The sequence below is a fragment of the Mesoplodon mirus genome, assembly GCF_964341445.2.
Source record: "Mesoplodon mirus genome assembly, chromosome: 11".
Lineage (NCBI taxonomy): Eukaryota > Metazoa > Chordata > Mammalia > Artiodactyla > Ziphiidae > Mesoplodon > Mesoplodon mirus.
In genome coordinates, this window is record NC_138987.1 from 85016007 (window position 1) to 85033379 (window position 17373).

General features: G+C 38.5%; 1 protein-coding gene and 1 pseudogene across 2 annotated transcripts in view; one reads left to right on the forward strand and one right to left on the reverse strand.

The window, feature by feature from the left end:
* The window catches only part of ETNK1 (ethanolamine kinase 1), a 71034-nt gene extending 59925 nt beyond the window's left edge, over nt 1–11109 (reverse strand). Inside the window, exon 1 of the mRNA XM_082634582.1 lies at nt 10683–11109. Within this exon, the coding sequence (XP_082490708.1) occupies nt 10683–10838 (156 nt within the window). The 5' untranslated portion in view covers nt 10839–11109. The remainder of the gene's footprint in view (nt 1–10682) is intronic.
* A 103-nt stretch (nt 11110–11212) lies between these two features.
* LOC309811629 (S-phase kinase-associated protein 1-like) lies at nt 11213–17105 on the forward strand (annotated as a pseudogene). Its single transcript, XR_014296199.1, has 2 exons — nt 11213–11588; nt 15062–17105. The product of XR_014296199.1 is annotated as an S-phase kinase-associated protein 1-like (transcript).
* Nucleotides 17106–17373: the final 268 nt, after the last annotated feature.

Sequence of the window (17373 nt, forward strand, 5' to 3'; positions counted from 1 at the left end):
AATGTACTGCCAGTTAATCTTTTGATTACCTTCAACTCACAGTAACCCTAGAGAAAATTTCCTAAAGCGATAAGGTTTTTAAAACTGAAAATAAATGCATAGGTACTTTAGTGCTTTGGTTTAAATTTAATTAATTTTAATTTACTATCTTAAAGAGGAGATACAGATATACATACAGATACATATCCTCTCATATATATATATATATATATATGAAATAAAATAAAATTTCTTTCATGTATTACATTCTCAACAGAGATGATACCAAAGGAGCAAAAGTTGGTTACTGAGGGAGGAAAAAAATCTAGAGATATTACAATAGTTTGTGGCTCTCTAAAGCTCAACCCTACCTGCAAAATCCTATTCTTTAGTATTTAATTTCTCCTGTTAGGTAAAAATTAACATAATTTAACCTTCTCTTTAGAGAGTAATTATTAAAACGTTGAGAAAGAGTGGAACAAAGAACATAGAGATATTCAGTAAATGTTTGCTTTTATATAGACTGAATGATCGATTTGTAGAATGAAAAAACTATGACCTAGGTCAGTTCTCATATTTTTCCAAAGTCATACAATGGCAAAACGGGATAAAAACCTGATGTCATGACTCTTAATCTGTTTCAGGGATACACCCTCAAGTTTATGGGTTAGCTAGCATGACCCTAGACTCACTGTGATATTGTTAAGTATTATCTGAAGAAAAGAATAAGGAAGGGGCAGTGGATGATCAATCCCTGATGCCTGGGTGTTTGCCAGATCACCCACAGTATGAAACGGCAGGCATGTTGTCATCTATTACAAGAGGTAAAAGTTAGTGAAACCTAAAAATGATAGCTCCAACCCCAGAAGAGTTGTCCCTGAGTCCACAATAAAGTGCAAAATAATGAGAAATTGGCTAAATGCTTGATTGCTTGGCTGCTGTTAGCCATACTACCTACGACAGAAAGATAAAGACTGTTTTAGGGTAGATCTTGATGGTGCACCAACCCAGGTTCCAGATGGTCCGATACAACATCAGGCTGCTAAGCACAGAACTGTCACAAAAGAGAGTTCGTGCTCCACAGCAGGTAACTCTTCTTTGACCTCTGTAACTCACCCTCTGTTTACCAAAATGATTCAGGTGGGAAGGGACAAAATAAGGAAACTACTGAAACCTGAGGATATAGTGTAAAGTTGTCTCACCATCAGAATGGTTAAGTTAGGAGCAATCTATGGTTTGAAGTCCATGGCATGTTTAGGCTAATGCAGGACCCACAGCTTACTACTGAACAGTCCTGAATGGCTGCAACTAACCCAAACATACAGCAACCTAATCCCAGCAAGACTGCTAGACTGGAAGAATGGATAGAAGTGGCTACCAAGTTTGTTTCCTGAGATGGGGAATTGTGCGGTCCCTCCTCTGCATGCAAAGTGGATCGATCATTCCAGATGAAGTGGCTGATATACTGCATACGCAGGCCATACAAGCCTGGCCTTACAGTGACCAGGATATTCAACCACTTAATATGCCCCACCCCCAGGTCATGGTGAATACCATGATAAAGGTTTCTCCTTCTACATGGGTCCCCCATGTAACTCTCCTGTTACCAACATAAACTAACTGTTCAGGATGCTGGATCCGATTTGCTGTCTCAAGCTTCCCTTTATGGGTCTTAGGGATGATAGTAAGAAAACTGAATTAAAAGTAAGAGGAAAAGTTAAGGGAGATGGCAAATGACTTGTCCCAAGAGAGTGAAAGTTTTTCGTGGTTATCAAAAAACTGGATGAATAAAGCAGACATTGATGGGGTTGAAGCAAAGCTTTTTAATGAAGCATTATCAGATTGGATGGACTGATGGGACCTGCTAGTGGTCTCCCAGCATTGAGTGCCCCGAACAAATCCACCATATTTACTCTAGCTTGGGAGATTTTAAAAAGCCAGGGTACAAAGATGATATTAAGAGTCTGCCACCAATTCGGAAATAAGCAAATTGACTGTGAGGTCAAGATCTTGGCCCAACCCTCAGCAGCTGGGAACCCAAGGCCAAATTCACATAAGTGGGTAAAATGGCCTAGAGGTAGAGAAGAAACCTTTTGACAGGGAAGCCCAATGCACTTAATCCAAAACCTATGTGAGAGACTCTTTTTTTTTTTTTTTTTTTTTCTTTTTGCGGTATGCGGGCCTCTCACTGCCGTGGCCTCTCCCGTTGCGGAGCACAGGCTCCGGACGCGCAGGCCCAGCGGCCACGGCTCACGGGCCCAGCCGCTCCGCGGCACATGGGATCCTCCCAGACTGGGGCACGAACCCGCATCCCCTGCATCGGCAGGCGGACTCCCAACCACTGCGCCACCAGGGAGGCCCTGAGAGACTCTTAAAGGAGCAACAGCTACCCTGCGAGGACATGAGGATGCCACTGTTGATGGTGAATATTTGTATGCAAAGTGGAGTGCTGGAACAGGTATTATGAGAGGTGGTTCTGTCTTCTTTGCCTGAATGTAATACTGAGATAAATATGTTTTATAGTAACACTTTCGCTATTTTAGTACTGTAACAGAAGACATAAATTCACCCTTCAGCCAGGACTAATTGACCGTATCAATTAGGAACTTAAAGAATTGCCCAAACCTGCACAGGTTGCTCTTTGAAGCAATATAGAATACCCGGTGGACAAAAAGATATTACAGTTTTAGTGACACCTTAGAAGTTAAAGTGATTATCAGTGAACTTGAAGGTCATCTTGAGACCCCCAAAACACAATCCAATACCTTCTTTCAGTACGTGACACTGCCCTGCAACTACAAACCCTGAGATGATAAAAATATTAAACTCTACCTTAGCTACTATGAAATTTCTTTAGTCCTTAAAGATGATTAAGATACCAAGCAGAGTTTCGCTATTTATTTATGGTCTAAAGTGACCGATTAACTGAATTCAATACTGAATTCAAATGAATGAGCTTGCACAGACCAATACAACGGGAAAGACAAGCTTCAATTATTCTTTAAGACAATGGCTACTGGACGAGCCCAGAAGCCTGGAAAGATGGAATTAATGCATGTCAGTTAACTGTTTTGTGGAAGTAACTATTGGATTCCACCATCTTCGAAAATAACAAAATTAAAAGTAATGTAAAAACAAAACAAAATATCATTTTCAGGTATCTAACCGGCAAAAGATTTTTTAATTTAATATCAGAGGTTGGACAAGGTATAGAGAAAAGGATACCTTCCAACACTGTTTTGAGGAGTATAAATTATATGAAAGTGAGAAATAGCATAACAGTTTTGTGTCGACTTGGATTAGCTACAATACCCAGTTATTCAAACAAACACTAATTTAGATGCAGCTCTGAAGGTATTTTGCAGACGTATTAACCAGATAACTTCAAGTAAAAAAGATTATTCCCCATGAATGAGCCTCATTCAATCAGGTGAAGAGCTGTAAAAGCAAAACTTCGGGTTTTCCTGAACATATGCTGCCTTAAGACTACAACATCAACTCCTGCCTGAGAGCTTCCAGCTTACCAGAGAATGCCCTACAAATTTCAGATTTACCAGCCTCCACACTTGTGTGAGCCAATTCCTTGAAGATCATAATTTTTTTTTTACTTTTAATCTTTTAATTCCACTAATAAGAATTTATTCTATGGATATACTTTAAAAAGTTATCCAAAATATATGTATAAAAGCAGATCACTGCAATACTTTTTTTAATACCTAAAAAATAAAAACGACTCAATGTTTTTTTAAAAACATGGGGCAGGTTATATATACTGACATGGAAATGTCTAAGATATATTACTTTTAAAATCAAGACACAGAATAACTTAATTATGTATACAAAAAAGAATATAGTTATATTTACTATATTTATAAACATAGGTAGATAATGTACACTGGTAAATCTATAATTTGATAATTTTTTATAAGTTCAAAAGAAATTGTTCACAAAATTACCTTTGGGGAGAATGACTTGGTGTTGGGGGGGCTAGATTTTTTACTTTTCATTTTATAGCCTTGTTTTTTAAGGGCATGTATCATTTGTATTTTTTAAACAAAATCAACAGGGTTAGAATATGAGCCTTTCTAATTTTCCTCTTTATACTCTTTACAATTTTTTTTTAAACCTCACTTTAAAAGTAATTCAGTCACATGATGTTTAACATGACTAAATATTATGTCTGTAGCTATCAAAAATTGTGGTCAATACCATACCAGCATGGGAAAATATTTATGAAAGGCTACATGAAAAAACGGAATACAAATTGTACATACAGATGGCCAAACACATGAAAAGAAGCTCAACATCACTAATTATTAGAGAAATGCAAATCAAAACTACAATGAGGTATCACCTCACACCCATCAGAATGGCCATCATCAAAAAATCTACAAACAATAAATGCTGGAGAAGGTGTGGAGAAAAGGGAACAATCTTGCACTGTTGGTGGGAATGTAAATCGATACAGCCACTATGGAAAACAATATGGAAGTTCCTTTAGAAACTAAAAATAGAACTACCATATGACCCAGAATACTGGGCATATACCCAGAGAAATCCATAATTCAAAAAGACACATGGGGCTTCCCTGGTGGTGCAGCTGTTAAGAATCCGCCTGCCGATGCAGGGGATATGGGTCTGATCCCTGGTCCGGGAAGATCCCACATGCAGCAGAGCAACTAAGCCTGTGCACCACAACTACTGAGCCTGCACTCTATAGTCCGTGAGTCACAACTACTGAGCCTGTGTGCCACAGTACTGAAGCCCCGTGCGCCTAGAGCCCGTGCTCCGCAACAAGAGAAGCCACCACGATGAGAAGCCTGTGCACTGCTACAAAGAGTAGCCCTGCTCACCGCAAGTATAGAAAGCTCGCACACAGCAACGAAGACCCAACGCAGCCAAAAATAAATAAATAAATTTATTTTTAAAAAGACATGCACTCCAATGTTCATAGCAGCACTATTTACAATAGCCAGGGCATGGAAACAACCTAAATGTCCATCAGCAGAGGAATGGATAATGAAAATGTGGTACATATACACAATGGAATATTATTCAGCCATAAAAAGGAACGAAATTGGGTCATTTGTAAAGATGTGGATGGACCTAGAGAGTGTTATACAGTGAAGTAAGTCCAGAAAGAGAAAAACAACTATCGTATATTAACGCATATATGTGGAATCTAGAAAAATGGTATAGATGACCCTATTTGCCAAGCAGAAATAGAAACACAGATGTAGAGAACAAATGTACGGATACCAAGCCGGAAAGGGGTGGGGTAGAAGGAATTGGGAGGCTGGGATTGACACATATACACTATTGATACTATGTATAAAATAGACAACTGATGGGAACATACTGTATAGCACAGGGAACTCTACTTAATGCACTGTGGTGTCCTAAATGGGAGGGAAATCCAAAAGGGAAGGAATATATGTATATGTATGGCTGATTCACTCTGCTGTGCAGGAGAAGCTAACACAACATTGTAAAGCAACTATACTCCAATAAAAATTAATTTTTAAAAGTTGTACATAAGGTTCAATAACAACTATGTAAAATATTTAAGGGAGAAGTAGAAGGTAATAAACAAAATGAAACAGTTGATTTTTTTAAGAAACTATGAATAGGAAGGGGGTAGTTTTCTACTTAAAGTTTTAATATTGTGATACATCTTTTCAGTAAAACTAAATTACTTCACGATCATATAGTCTCTTATTTAAAAAATTCATACACAGTATATTTTCTCAGAGTACTGGAAAAAATGACTAATTCAAAATATTCTGTTTGTTAACAATTTTTTTTAAACTGCTATTGTGATTACCACTAGAGGGAGGGTAAAGTTAGGAGCAAGAGAAAGCGGAGATATTCTGGGCTGCTGGTAATATCTTCTCTTTCCCTGGGCTGGGGCTACGAAGGTATTTATTCTACAACAATTTATGTTTCATTCATTTTTCTGTTTGTTTGTTGTATCTCAAAGTTTTTAAAAGGGTGATAAAAATTTACCTATTTATAGCCCATCAGATATATCAGAGCAAAATAACTCCTTATAAGACAAAATCCTGGGGACTTTCCCTGGCAGTCCAGTGATTAAGACTCTGTGTTTCCACTGCAGGGGACGCGAGTTCAACCCCTGGTCAGGGAACTAAGATCCTACATGCCACGAAGCAGGGCCAAAAGATTAAAAAAAAAAAAAAAAAAAAAGATAAAATCCTGAAAAATACAACCTGATTCCTTAAATATATGTTTCATGACTTCCCTTATTTTTGTCACCCACAAAAAAAAAAAAAAAAAACTTAAGCTTCCCACTTCCTCCCTCACCTGCAAGCAATTAACAAGTCCTGCACATTTATTTTCTGAAATGTCAAATCTGTCCCTTATTTCCATCTTCAAGGCCACTGTCCTAATTTGGATCCCAGCACCGCTTGTCTGTACTAACATAACAGTCTCTCCTAGGTTGTCTTTCACAAACATTTTTTAATGCAATACACAGAAAGAAATGTATTTATCCTCTAATTCAGTACATATATACTTTTATATAAAACTAAAAGCTTCACAAGATAATACCTTATTACTTGCAATGTGCTCTGATCTATCCCATCACATCTTATTCTAACTCATCTTTTTAAACTGTAGTGGTTTCAACCCACTATACTGATTTAGCATCCTCTTAGTGTGCAATAACCATCAGTTCCAAAACCACCAATGTCCTTTGTAAGTGATCACTTAATCCCCAATTCAAAACATTTCCTTCAATGAATGCTACCTAAATTGTGATCTGCCACTTCTCTAAAATATATATGATATAACTTACCTGCTTAAAAACATTCACCAGCTTCCCATCATGTCCGAGATAATAAAATACCACCTCCTTAAAGAGGCATAAAACCTTCGTATCTAAGCACTCCCTTATTTGAAAATCACTCCCACTTCTATTCTTGTTCATACACCATTCTGTCCAAGATACTCATAGTCTAGCTTTTGTGAAAGCAGTTTTTCTTTGCCCAGAAATACTTCCCCATTCCATCTCCTATCTTTCCTTCCAAGCTCAGTTCGGGTACCCCATCTTCTATGAAGCCTTCCCTTCTCCATTCTCCCGTGCCTACCTTCTGCTACAAGGAATGCTGCTGAAAAGTAGCATTATGCCAGTACAAAAAAATACATGTCAAAATTACTGAATTTTAGGAGCTTACAATTCTTTCATAACAACTTTCCACTTACAAATGGTGGGGGGAGAGCCTGGGGGAAGTTGGAGTACTAAAACATACTATGTATAATTTTACATATTTCATTTAATTCTCCAGATACTCTACTCTTAGTAGTAAAGTAGTAAAATTAGTACTAGTAGTAAAATGACTAAGAGTACTATAGTTGTTAAATTCTACTATTTTCTACTATGCTACTATTTTCCAAGGTAGAGAGTAAGTCCTTTTTATAGGGATTTTTAAATTTGCCAAAGGTGACAAAAGGCTGGGATCAGGATTCCAAAACCATCTTCTTTCCACTACACTATGCTGAGGCCGCAGAGAGGTGAAGTGGTTTGCTCAGTCCGAATCACACAGCTATTAATACCTGAAAATAAACTAGTACAGTAGGCTCCTGACTTTTTGGTCACATGTTATCAACATATATGGGAACCTATCAAACAACACATCTCTCTTAGCCATAGTCAAATAGTCTTAGGTCCTACCACCCACTCAAATACTTTATTATTAGATAGTAACTATCTTAAAAGAAAGCTGAAGTGAATCCCATTTCCAGAATAATGTCACATGTGGAAAAGTAATGCAAATTTATGTTTAAGGAACTTAAAGCAAAATCCTTCTATGAGCCAAAGATTTAATTTTTAAGAAATTACTGATATCACACAGAAATGGCTTCCCTGTCTTAATCATAATATACAACCATAAACTTTTCTCAAAGAGCAATAATTCATAAGATGAGTTCTCATCTCAGATCTGCCATTACAAACTCCCAAGTTCACTTTCATTTAACTATAAAATACATATTAACAGTCTACATCTATCTCACAGGGTCGTTGGGAGAATGTATGTGAAAGTGCTTCCTTTATAAATAGTAAAATATTATTAAATAAAAAACATTGTGACTGGTATTGTTTTAGAACTACTCTGCCTATTCTAAGATACTACACTCCACAAAGCTCACCACTCCTTTTATATTGTATTCTTTTAATTTTGCACAGATAGGGAAAAAATAATTAAACTTTTTAAGACTCTATCTAAAATGAGATATATTATCCCCTGTGTCCATAAGTTGTGAGCAAAGACTGGGTCCTCTATTATTCTGAATGCACTGAAGTCTTTTTTTGTTTGCTTCTGGCTTTTCCAAAATGCTCTCAATAGTTCAGCTGTCAAGAGTAAGTGTCAGGTAAAATAAGTATTACTAGAGTAAGTATTACTAGAGTAAGCTTCTAAGGTATGTTTAAAGCATTTTATATCACATAAGAATTTTAGAAAAAATCTTCTTAAAATATGGGCTGTATTACTGATACCTGTTTTAATCTGTTGACTATGAGGTTAGGTATGATTTTTATCTTTATACCTCAAAGGAAATAAAAGCAAATCTCAAAAGAAAATATTCCCATTGATATTTACTAAAGAAATCCTGAAGCATCATAAAAGCAGAGTTTATAATGACCTAGAATGTGGGAGTCAGATCTACCATACTGAGAGATGAATAACAATCTACTCTGCTTAGCAGTTGTTCCAGTTTCTGGATCAATAGCTTTGCTTGCAAATGGAGGGATTATATTTCTAAATAACAATCATCCTAAGGGCAAAAAAAAAAAAAAAAAATGGTAGTATTTACCTTCACTTACAAATAAGTATATTAGAAGTTTGGACAATGAGTCCAAAGGTCTTCAAGTCAAAAGCTGCTACATGGGTATCAGATTAAGATTCAATCCCAAGTACAACAATCAAAAAACAGTTTGATGTTAGCATATTTTATCTTTTTTTTTTTTAAACCGATATCCTAGCTTTACTTCACTGAGTTTCACCTAAAAAAAAAAAGATAGTACCTATCTAAAATGGTTGTTCGGGGGATTAAATGATTAAAAACACACCTAATGTACCTCTGAGTAGCTATTCCTGCTGTTCTACAGACAAACACATCAACTGAAATTCCAGTCTTCAAAGCTTCAAACTCTTAAGTCTCTGCTTAAAAAGTAATATGGTTTGCCAGTACCAGAGTTTACCATGAAGTAGCAATGTTTTTAATTAATATCTGTTTAATTTATACTTGACTGCCAGACTATAACTCATTTTAATAAATATAAAAATCTTCTATAATAAACTACAAATAAGTTAATAAATAATAAACTAAAGAAGTCTAGAGTTTCAAATTGGAAGTTTCAATTAAACTAATTTTCCTTAATTAAAGAAAATATACTATTTTTTTAAAATTACACATGAAAATCATTTTGGATTCACTATGTCCTACATACTTGGCTAACAAACATTCCCTTAAATTTTCAAAATTTTTGTCTTAACTTTTTTCCAAAACATATGGGTCCTTTTAATCTGCTCCAAACTCTTCTAGGCAGTAAGAACTGAAGCCAACATTCATGAAAGCTGAAGTGTCAAGAACTGTTCTGGGCCCTAGGGCACTGTTCATATTTTATTCATTTTTGTATAGGTGACTACTTTACCAAAGAATCTGAGATACTGTTAAGTCAATTAACATTGCTGAAACAAATCAGTCAACAAAATAAGGCAGATGATGTGGCTACTTCAAATGAATACTCTTACATTATTGCTCAGATTTGAAACAAACCTAAAATATGCCAGCCTTTAAAATTACTTTGTGTTTGCAAGGGAAAAGGAGGTTCATTTTCGATATAGTACCTGAAACTCCAAAAGTTAAATACAAATTAGTATTCAAAATAAATTTCATGTATGCTTAATCGTAACTTATTAGAAATAAGCTATTAAAAATGCATAGGTTCTTAAGGACTTTTTCTCATTTTTGTCTATCTATGAATACAGTGCCTCAGGAAAAAGAAATATTCACAAGCCGCTGATCCTTCTAACATCAGATATTGTTAGTTTCACTAACATGACTAAAACATTTTCAGAAGTACCGATACAAATAAAATAACGTGTGCAGGGCTACCGAAGAACCCATGAGGACCACGGTCATTACTTTGGAATCGAGTACTGTCGCCAATCCCAGGACTTGAGAAGGTAAGACGCAGGGTGAGCATCAATGGGAGTACACCAACGGGGGAGGGGAGGGAAGGGAAATGAAAAGATCAGAGAAGATTAATTACCACATTATTTGTGAAAGGGGAGGAGATGGTGGCTTGGGCCGATGGGCGAGGACCCCTCGCAAGGGAGTGGAAAAGATTCTTTTCGCACTTAGAAGGGACAGGGGAGTGGGAGGAGGGGCAACGATCAACAGGAACCTTCCCGAGGTGGAAGGGGTGCGTCACGAACATAGCCGCCTCTGGAAAGAGAAAATCCGCCCTCAGGACGACCTCAGTAAGCAATGGTGAAGGAAGGGGGAGTGACCTTCCCTAGGTGTGACAGAGGAAATACAGGATCACCTCCCAAAGAACGGAGGGAGACGACGTTCCCGTAGGTCCTGCCGGCTCACCGGGGACTAGAAGGGATGGTGAGACCGCCCCCGCCCCCCGGCCCCCCGGGGCCGCGTCAAGGTCGGGGCTGAGGTGTGGGCGTTACCTGCAGGGTCACCTCCTGAGGGTCCCAGTGCGGCCGCAGGTGTCGCAGGAGACTCAGGGCCCCCTCCCGGCAGCGCTGCTCCTCCTGATCCTGCACCGTGACGTCCAGCTTGGGGACCTCCGGGGAGCCGGGCGGGACGTGGATGTAATTGGCCATGGCCCAGGCTACGGCAGAGACTACCACAACGACGACGGCGACGGCGACCACGAGAACGGCGGGCGCCGACAGGCTGCTGGATCCTTCCGTCCCGGGGCGCCCTCGCGGGAGGGCTGGGGGCGTTCAGACTGACGGCAGAGCGGTAGGAGAATAGCTGGTGGCGGCACTCTCGCCGACCCAGGTCTGGAGAGCGGCTGAACTGACCAGGGACTGCTCACGGGGAATATCCGTCTCGTCTGCGATCGGCCGCCGGCGGGCGCGGAGCATGCTGGGACTGGCCTGACGCTGGCGTCACGCGCGGGGCGTGGCCTCGGCTGCGTTAGGATCAAGGCGGAGTTTCTAGCCGCGGGCACAATGGGCCTAGTGCCTGGAGTTAGGTTCCTCGGCCGTTCTCGGACAGTGCGGTGCGTGTGCTAGTCTTTAAAACGTGGGGCTCCCTCTTGGAATGAGCCTGAGCCCTGCCAAGCCACGAACGAAAGGCACTGAAGCGTTAGCTCACCTGATCGGGAGGGTCTTGGGGTCTGGATTTGAGGTAGGGCTGAGTTTTTCTGGGAAGCGAGGAAGGTGTCCTGAAATAACTCCAGGATCAGCCTCTGAATTTGGCCTGAGTCTGGGCAAGCTGGGTTAACTGGGTCGCCTTGATCTCGGAGCCGCTGTGTACTGAGGACTAACCACATAGTTGGGTTGGCAACTAAATTCCCATCAGCAGTATACGGAGATCATGGTATTTGGGACAGTTAAGATATTTGGGTAAGAAAGCGACTTGAAGATGTGTTTTTAAGGTCAGATGTTTGATCATACCGAGAGTTATTCAGAGTCGGCAAAAACAGGTTATAGTGTAGGATGAAGACGGAAGGAAAGGAGTTTTGGTGCTCAGCCGCTAGATGCCTGTTTCAGGGGATCCCTGAGTGGGCCTTGAAAGGGCCACCTTCAAACTCTTAGACTCATTGTCTTATAGCACCTAATTCCCCTGCTAGGGGAATACTGGAAACTGGGTAATCCACGAGTAATTTATTGGGACCTCCTAATTTCCCCTATGATTTGAGGAAAATGGGTTGAGATTTGACCTCTTAATCTGTCTTGCCTGCAGCATTTGGTAAATGGTGAATACGTTTGTCAGTGGTAAATTAAATCGCTAACTGGACTCAGCTTAATTAACAGTCAAAATGTTTAATTATCTCATTAGCATCAGTTTACATTCTGATTGTTCAGAAAGAACCTACTTATCTTTGTAAATCACAAAATAAATAGCTCACTTTCAATAACGGTAAACTTCATAAATTAAAAAGAAGAGAGTTTTATAGACAGCAAGACAGTTGATTGAACATTTTCCAGACTTAGTCCTTTCTTTTTTAAATCGTATACTAGGAGAAACTCTAAATTATGCATTCCTTTCAATTTGGGGAGAAATAATCAATATACTAATTTCACATTTCAGGTAGTATCTGTTGTTGGGTTGTTTTTTTGGGGGGGGGCGGCGCCACTCAGGGTGTTGGATCCTAGCTCCCCATCCAACCAGGCCCTCAGCAGTGAAAGTGTGAAGTCCTAACCACTGGATCGCCAGGGAATTCCCTCTATTGTATCTTTGTATAATTTGTATTTTTTATTATTAAACAGTTGGCATTTTAAGAATTTTGAAGCTATGGTTTGAATTGTGAAATGATTTAATAGCAAATTACAAAAATTATTTGGGGGATTATACAAGTTTGTAATTTTAATGAAGCATCCATTAATAACTAGAAAGACCTAAAAAAAAAAAAAAAAAAAAAGCCTATTAGGTACCTAAGAATAAAACTAGCAAAAGATGTGTAAGACCCTTATGGATGAAATTATATTAGTGGAGAAATGAACCATATCCATGAATAAGAAAAGATGCTTATTAAAAAGATCTGTTTTCACTGAACAAACCAATAAGTATAGTGCAGTTACAATTAATTCACAATTGCGTATTTCACAGAACTTGTTAAAGTGGCATTAAAATTCACACCAAAACTTAAGGTCGAAGAGAAGCTGCTGTAATTCTTTGTGGGGGAGGGAGGGTTAGAGAATAAGTTGGGAGAACACATCCTACCAGGATTTACGATATAACGGTTTAAGAATGGGCAAATAGACAAGTGGAACATGATAAAGATTTCAGAAAAAGAGCTACACACGTGTGAGATCTTTGAATATGATAAAAGTGGCATTGAAAATTAGGAAAGGATGGAGAAACAGTACTGGAATAACTGCTATTTGTATGGGAAAATTTCTTTGATCCCATTGTTACCCAAAAACTGGGTTTGCCTCTTCGTGGGTTTCAAGCCGAAAGACACAACCAAGGCAAAGAGCTGGAGAAGGTAGTATTTATTACTTGCAGCAAGTGAGAACACCAGGGATCTTTCCCAAAGCAATGTCTCCTCGAACAGCAAAATTGGAGAAGTTTTAAGCTAAGGGAACATGCCTATTCATGAATATGCTTGAGTTAAGGAGAATTCAGTATATTATTGGGGCAAAGGTCAACAGAGTCCAAGCTTTAGTCTTGGACTAAAGGGGAGGGGGGCTTAGTTCCTGTAGAACAACTCAAAGATATGTATCATTATGTATATCCTTTGAGGAGGAACTAGGACTGTTTTATAGCTGAACTGCGGCTGCTTGACTGCTTTTCCACTGTTGCTACATTCCTTTGTTCCCTTAAGATCGTTAATTACTGAGACCTGTTCAAGGGCAAGCATTGCAGCCAAGCTTAGATCACAAAATGGCTTAGGCCAAAAATGACTTCTCTTTTTTTTTTTTTTTTTCTTTTTTTTTTTTTATTAGTTTCTGCTTTATAACAAAGTGAATCAGTCATACATATACATCTGTTCCCACATCCCTTTCCTCATGCATCTCCCTCCCTCCCACCCTCCCCATCCCACCCCTCCAGGCGGTCACAAAGCACCGAGCTGATCTCCCTTTGCTCTGCGGCTGCTTCCCACTATCTATCTACCTTACGTTTGGTAGTGTATATATGTCCATGCCTCTCTTCAAAAATGACTTCTCTTATGTCAAGAAAGCCATGCCTGGTTTTCTTTCTCTGGGGACCCCCTAGCCTATCTGCTTACAGACTTAATTAAAATTTAAAACTTCTGCTCTGTGAAAAACTTCTCTGTGTTAAAGGAATGCAAATCTAAGACACAGACTGGGAGAAAATATTTGCAACAACAGATATCTGATGAAAGATTTGTATCTGAAACATGCAAATAACTCTGAAAACGTAACAGTTGGAAAACAACCCAGTTTAAAAATGGGCAAAGGATCAGAACAGCCACCTCACCCCAAGATGAAATACAGATAGCAAACAAGCATATGAAAACATGTTCAATATCATGTCATTAGGGAATTGCAGCTTAAAACTACGAGATAACACTACACAACTATTAGAATGGCCGAAATCCAAAATACAACAAATGCTGGTGAAGATGTACAGAAACAGGACCTCTCATTCATCACTGGTGGGATGCAAAATGGTACAGCCACTTTGGAAGAGTCTGGAAGATTCTTACAAAGCTAAACATAGTCTTACCATGTGATCCATAATCATTCTCCTTGATGTTTACCCAAATGAGTTGAAAACGTACATCCACACAAAAAACCTGCACATGAATATTTATAGAATCTTCATTCATAATTGCCAAAACTTGGAAACAACCAAGATATTTGTGAATAGGTGAGTAGAATAGAAAAAACAAAAACAGCAACAAAAAATACTACTGGTACATCTATTCAATGGAATATTATTCAGCAATAATAAGGAATGAGGGATCAATCCACCAAAAAAGAAAAAAAAAAGGAAACAAATGCATATTGTTAAGGCAGCCAATCTGAAAAGGCTATAAAATGATTCCAACTGTATTACATTCTGGAAAAAGCAAAACAATATTAGACAATAAAAACATCAGTGGTTACCAAGTGTCCAGCCAGAGGGAAGAAAGGATGAATAGATGGGGCACAGGGAATTTTAGAGCTGTGAAACTACTCTGTATGATACTGTAATGGTGGATAGATGACATGAACTTTACAAAACCCATAGAACTGTACAACACAAAGAGTGAACCCTAATGTAAACTAGAGGCTGTAGTTCATACTTATGTCTTTGACAAGGCAGTAGTCATTTTTAAAATGTGAATAAATGAATGAAAAAAGTGTATAAGAAAATATAGGATCGGTTGGCCTTGTTCTCCGCTTTTCTGTTTTTCTTTTTGCAGATGCCGCCCTACTCTCATCAGACGCTGGCCCGCCATCTCCTAGAGTCCTAACACCATGCCTTCAATTAAGTTGCAGAGTTCTGATGGAGAGATATTTGAAGTTGATGTTGTAATTGCGAAACAATCTGTGACTATTAAGACCATGTTGGAAGATTTGGGAATGGATGATGAAGGAGATGTTGATCCAGTCCCCTTGCCAAATGTTAATGCAGCAGTATTAAAAAAGGTCATTCAGTGGTGCACCCACCACAAGGCTGATCCTCCTCCTCCTGAGGATAATGAGAACAAAGAAAAGTGAACAGATGATATCGCTGCTTCGGATCAAGAACTCCTGAAAGTTGACCAAGGAACACTTTTTGAGTTTATATTGGCAGCAAACTACTTAGACCTCAAAGGTTTGCTTGATGTTACCTGCAAGACTGTTGACAATATGATCAAGGGGAAAAATCCTGAGGAGATTCGAAAGACATTCAATATCAAAAATGATTTTACTGGGACTTTCCTGGTGGCGCAGTGGTTGAGAGTCCGCCTGCCAATGCAGGGGACATGGGTTTGTGCCCCCGTCCGGGAAGATCCCACATGCCGCGGAGCGGCTGGGCCCGTGAGCCATGGCCGCTGAGACTGCATGTCCGGAGCCTGTGCTCCACAACGGGAGAGGCCACAACAGTGAGAGGCCCGCATACCGCAAAAAAAAAAAAAAAAAAAAAAAAAAGATTTTACTGAAGAAAAGGAAGCCCAGGTACACAAAGAGAACCAGTGGTGTGAGGAGAAGTGAAACTTTGTGACTGATGCTGTAACACTGTAAGGATTGTTCCAGATACTAGTTGCACTGCTTTGTTTATAATTGTTAGTATTAGAAAAACGGTCCAGAAATGCAGCAGCAAATCAGTTGTATTAGCAGAATGTTGTCCTCATTGCATGTGTAGTTTCAGTACAGATTCCAAACTTATGGCTCAGTTTCTTCTAGTATGATCAAAAGTTCTTTTTTCTTTGCTCTGAATAAAACTGAACTGTGGGTTCTCTATAGAAAGTAGCATTTTGGGCTCTCCCTCTTTTTGTAAAGCGATTTCTGCCTAGTTTATTGTCCGGTTAACTTCAGTTTAGTGACTTTTAGAAGTTGGCATTGTAAGTAAAACAACTTGCAAAAAATTTTCTGAAATAGAATGAACAACGTATTATCTTTATTCATGAGTTGGAAACTGGAAAAAGGCTACTTGAGGTAAATGTTATCAGAGTGGGGTTATCAGAATGTCTTCCAGCTTCCTGGAGTCAGAGTACCACTGGTATTGATTAGCCTCTATGTAGCAGGGCTCCCTTAATTGGATCTGAGGACTTGTTTTTGCATTTTTAATCCTCTCAGCTTTGAATATGTTGGCTAGAGGCTCAGTTACTACTCAGTTTGTGTTTTGGGAGGAAACAGAATTAGACAGTTTGCTGGCTTTTCAATTAAAAAAGGCACAACCCATGTGGTGTGTCATCTTTTTATAATCAGTAATCCTATGTGGGGAAAACCATAAACACTGCTTGCATGTAAAAAATAATTTAACCTTTAATGTTAAAATGTATGGCATAACCCAGAAAGCATCAGTCACAAATGCAAAATACTTTCAATAAAAAGTAAGTTACATTTAAAAAAAAAAAGAAAAAGAAAATATAGGATCAAGTCTCCATGACTGCAAGTTAAGGAGAGATTTTCTAAAGAAGGTTCATAAAGCAAACACCCTGAAGGAAAAGGACTGACAAATTTGAAAACATTAAAATTTAAAACTTCATGAAATTAATTAAGTCATAAAAAAGATAAAAGATAATTGTGACGTATATGATGAAAAAAGGATTAGTATTCAGAATACCACTAATCAATAAGAAAGCCAAACCACCCAAGAGAAAAATGGGAAAAGAATATTAATTTTCAGAAGAAATCCAAACAGCAAATAAGCTTACAAAAATAATACTTCTATTACTAATAATCAAGGCAATGCAAATTAAAACAACAAGACACCATTTTATATCTATCCATTAGATTGGAAAAATGTTTGAATTTTGACAGTGCCAAGTGTACATTACTGGTGGGAAGATACATTCATTTAAAAAAAAATAAAACTATGGAGAGCAATTTTGCAGTATTTAATCAAGTTAAAGATAGGCATTCTTTACCATCCACCAATTTCAATTCCAGGTATATACAAAAATCCCACATATGTACATGAGGAAGTGTGTACAAGAATGTACACTGCAGTATTAGTCATAATGGCTTATAACTGGCAACAACCCAGCTGTCCCTCAGTAAGCAAATAATTAGATAGATGATTGAT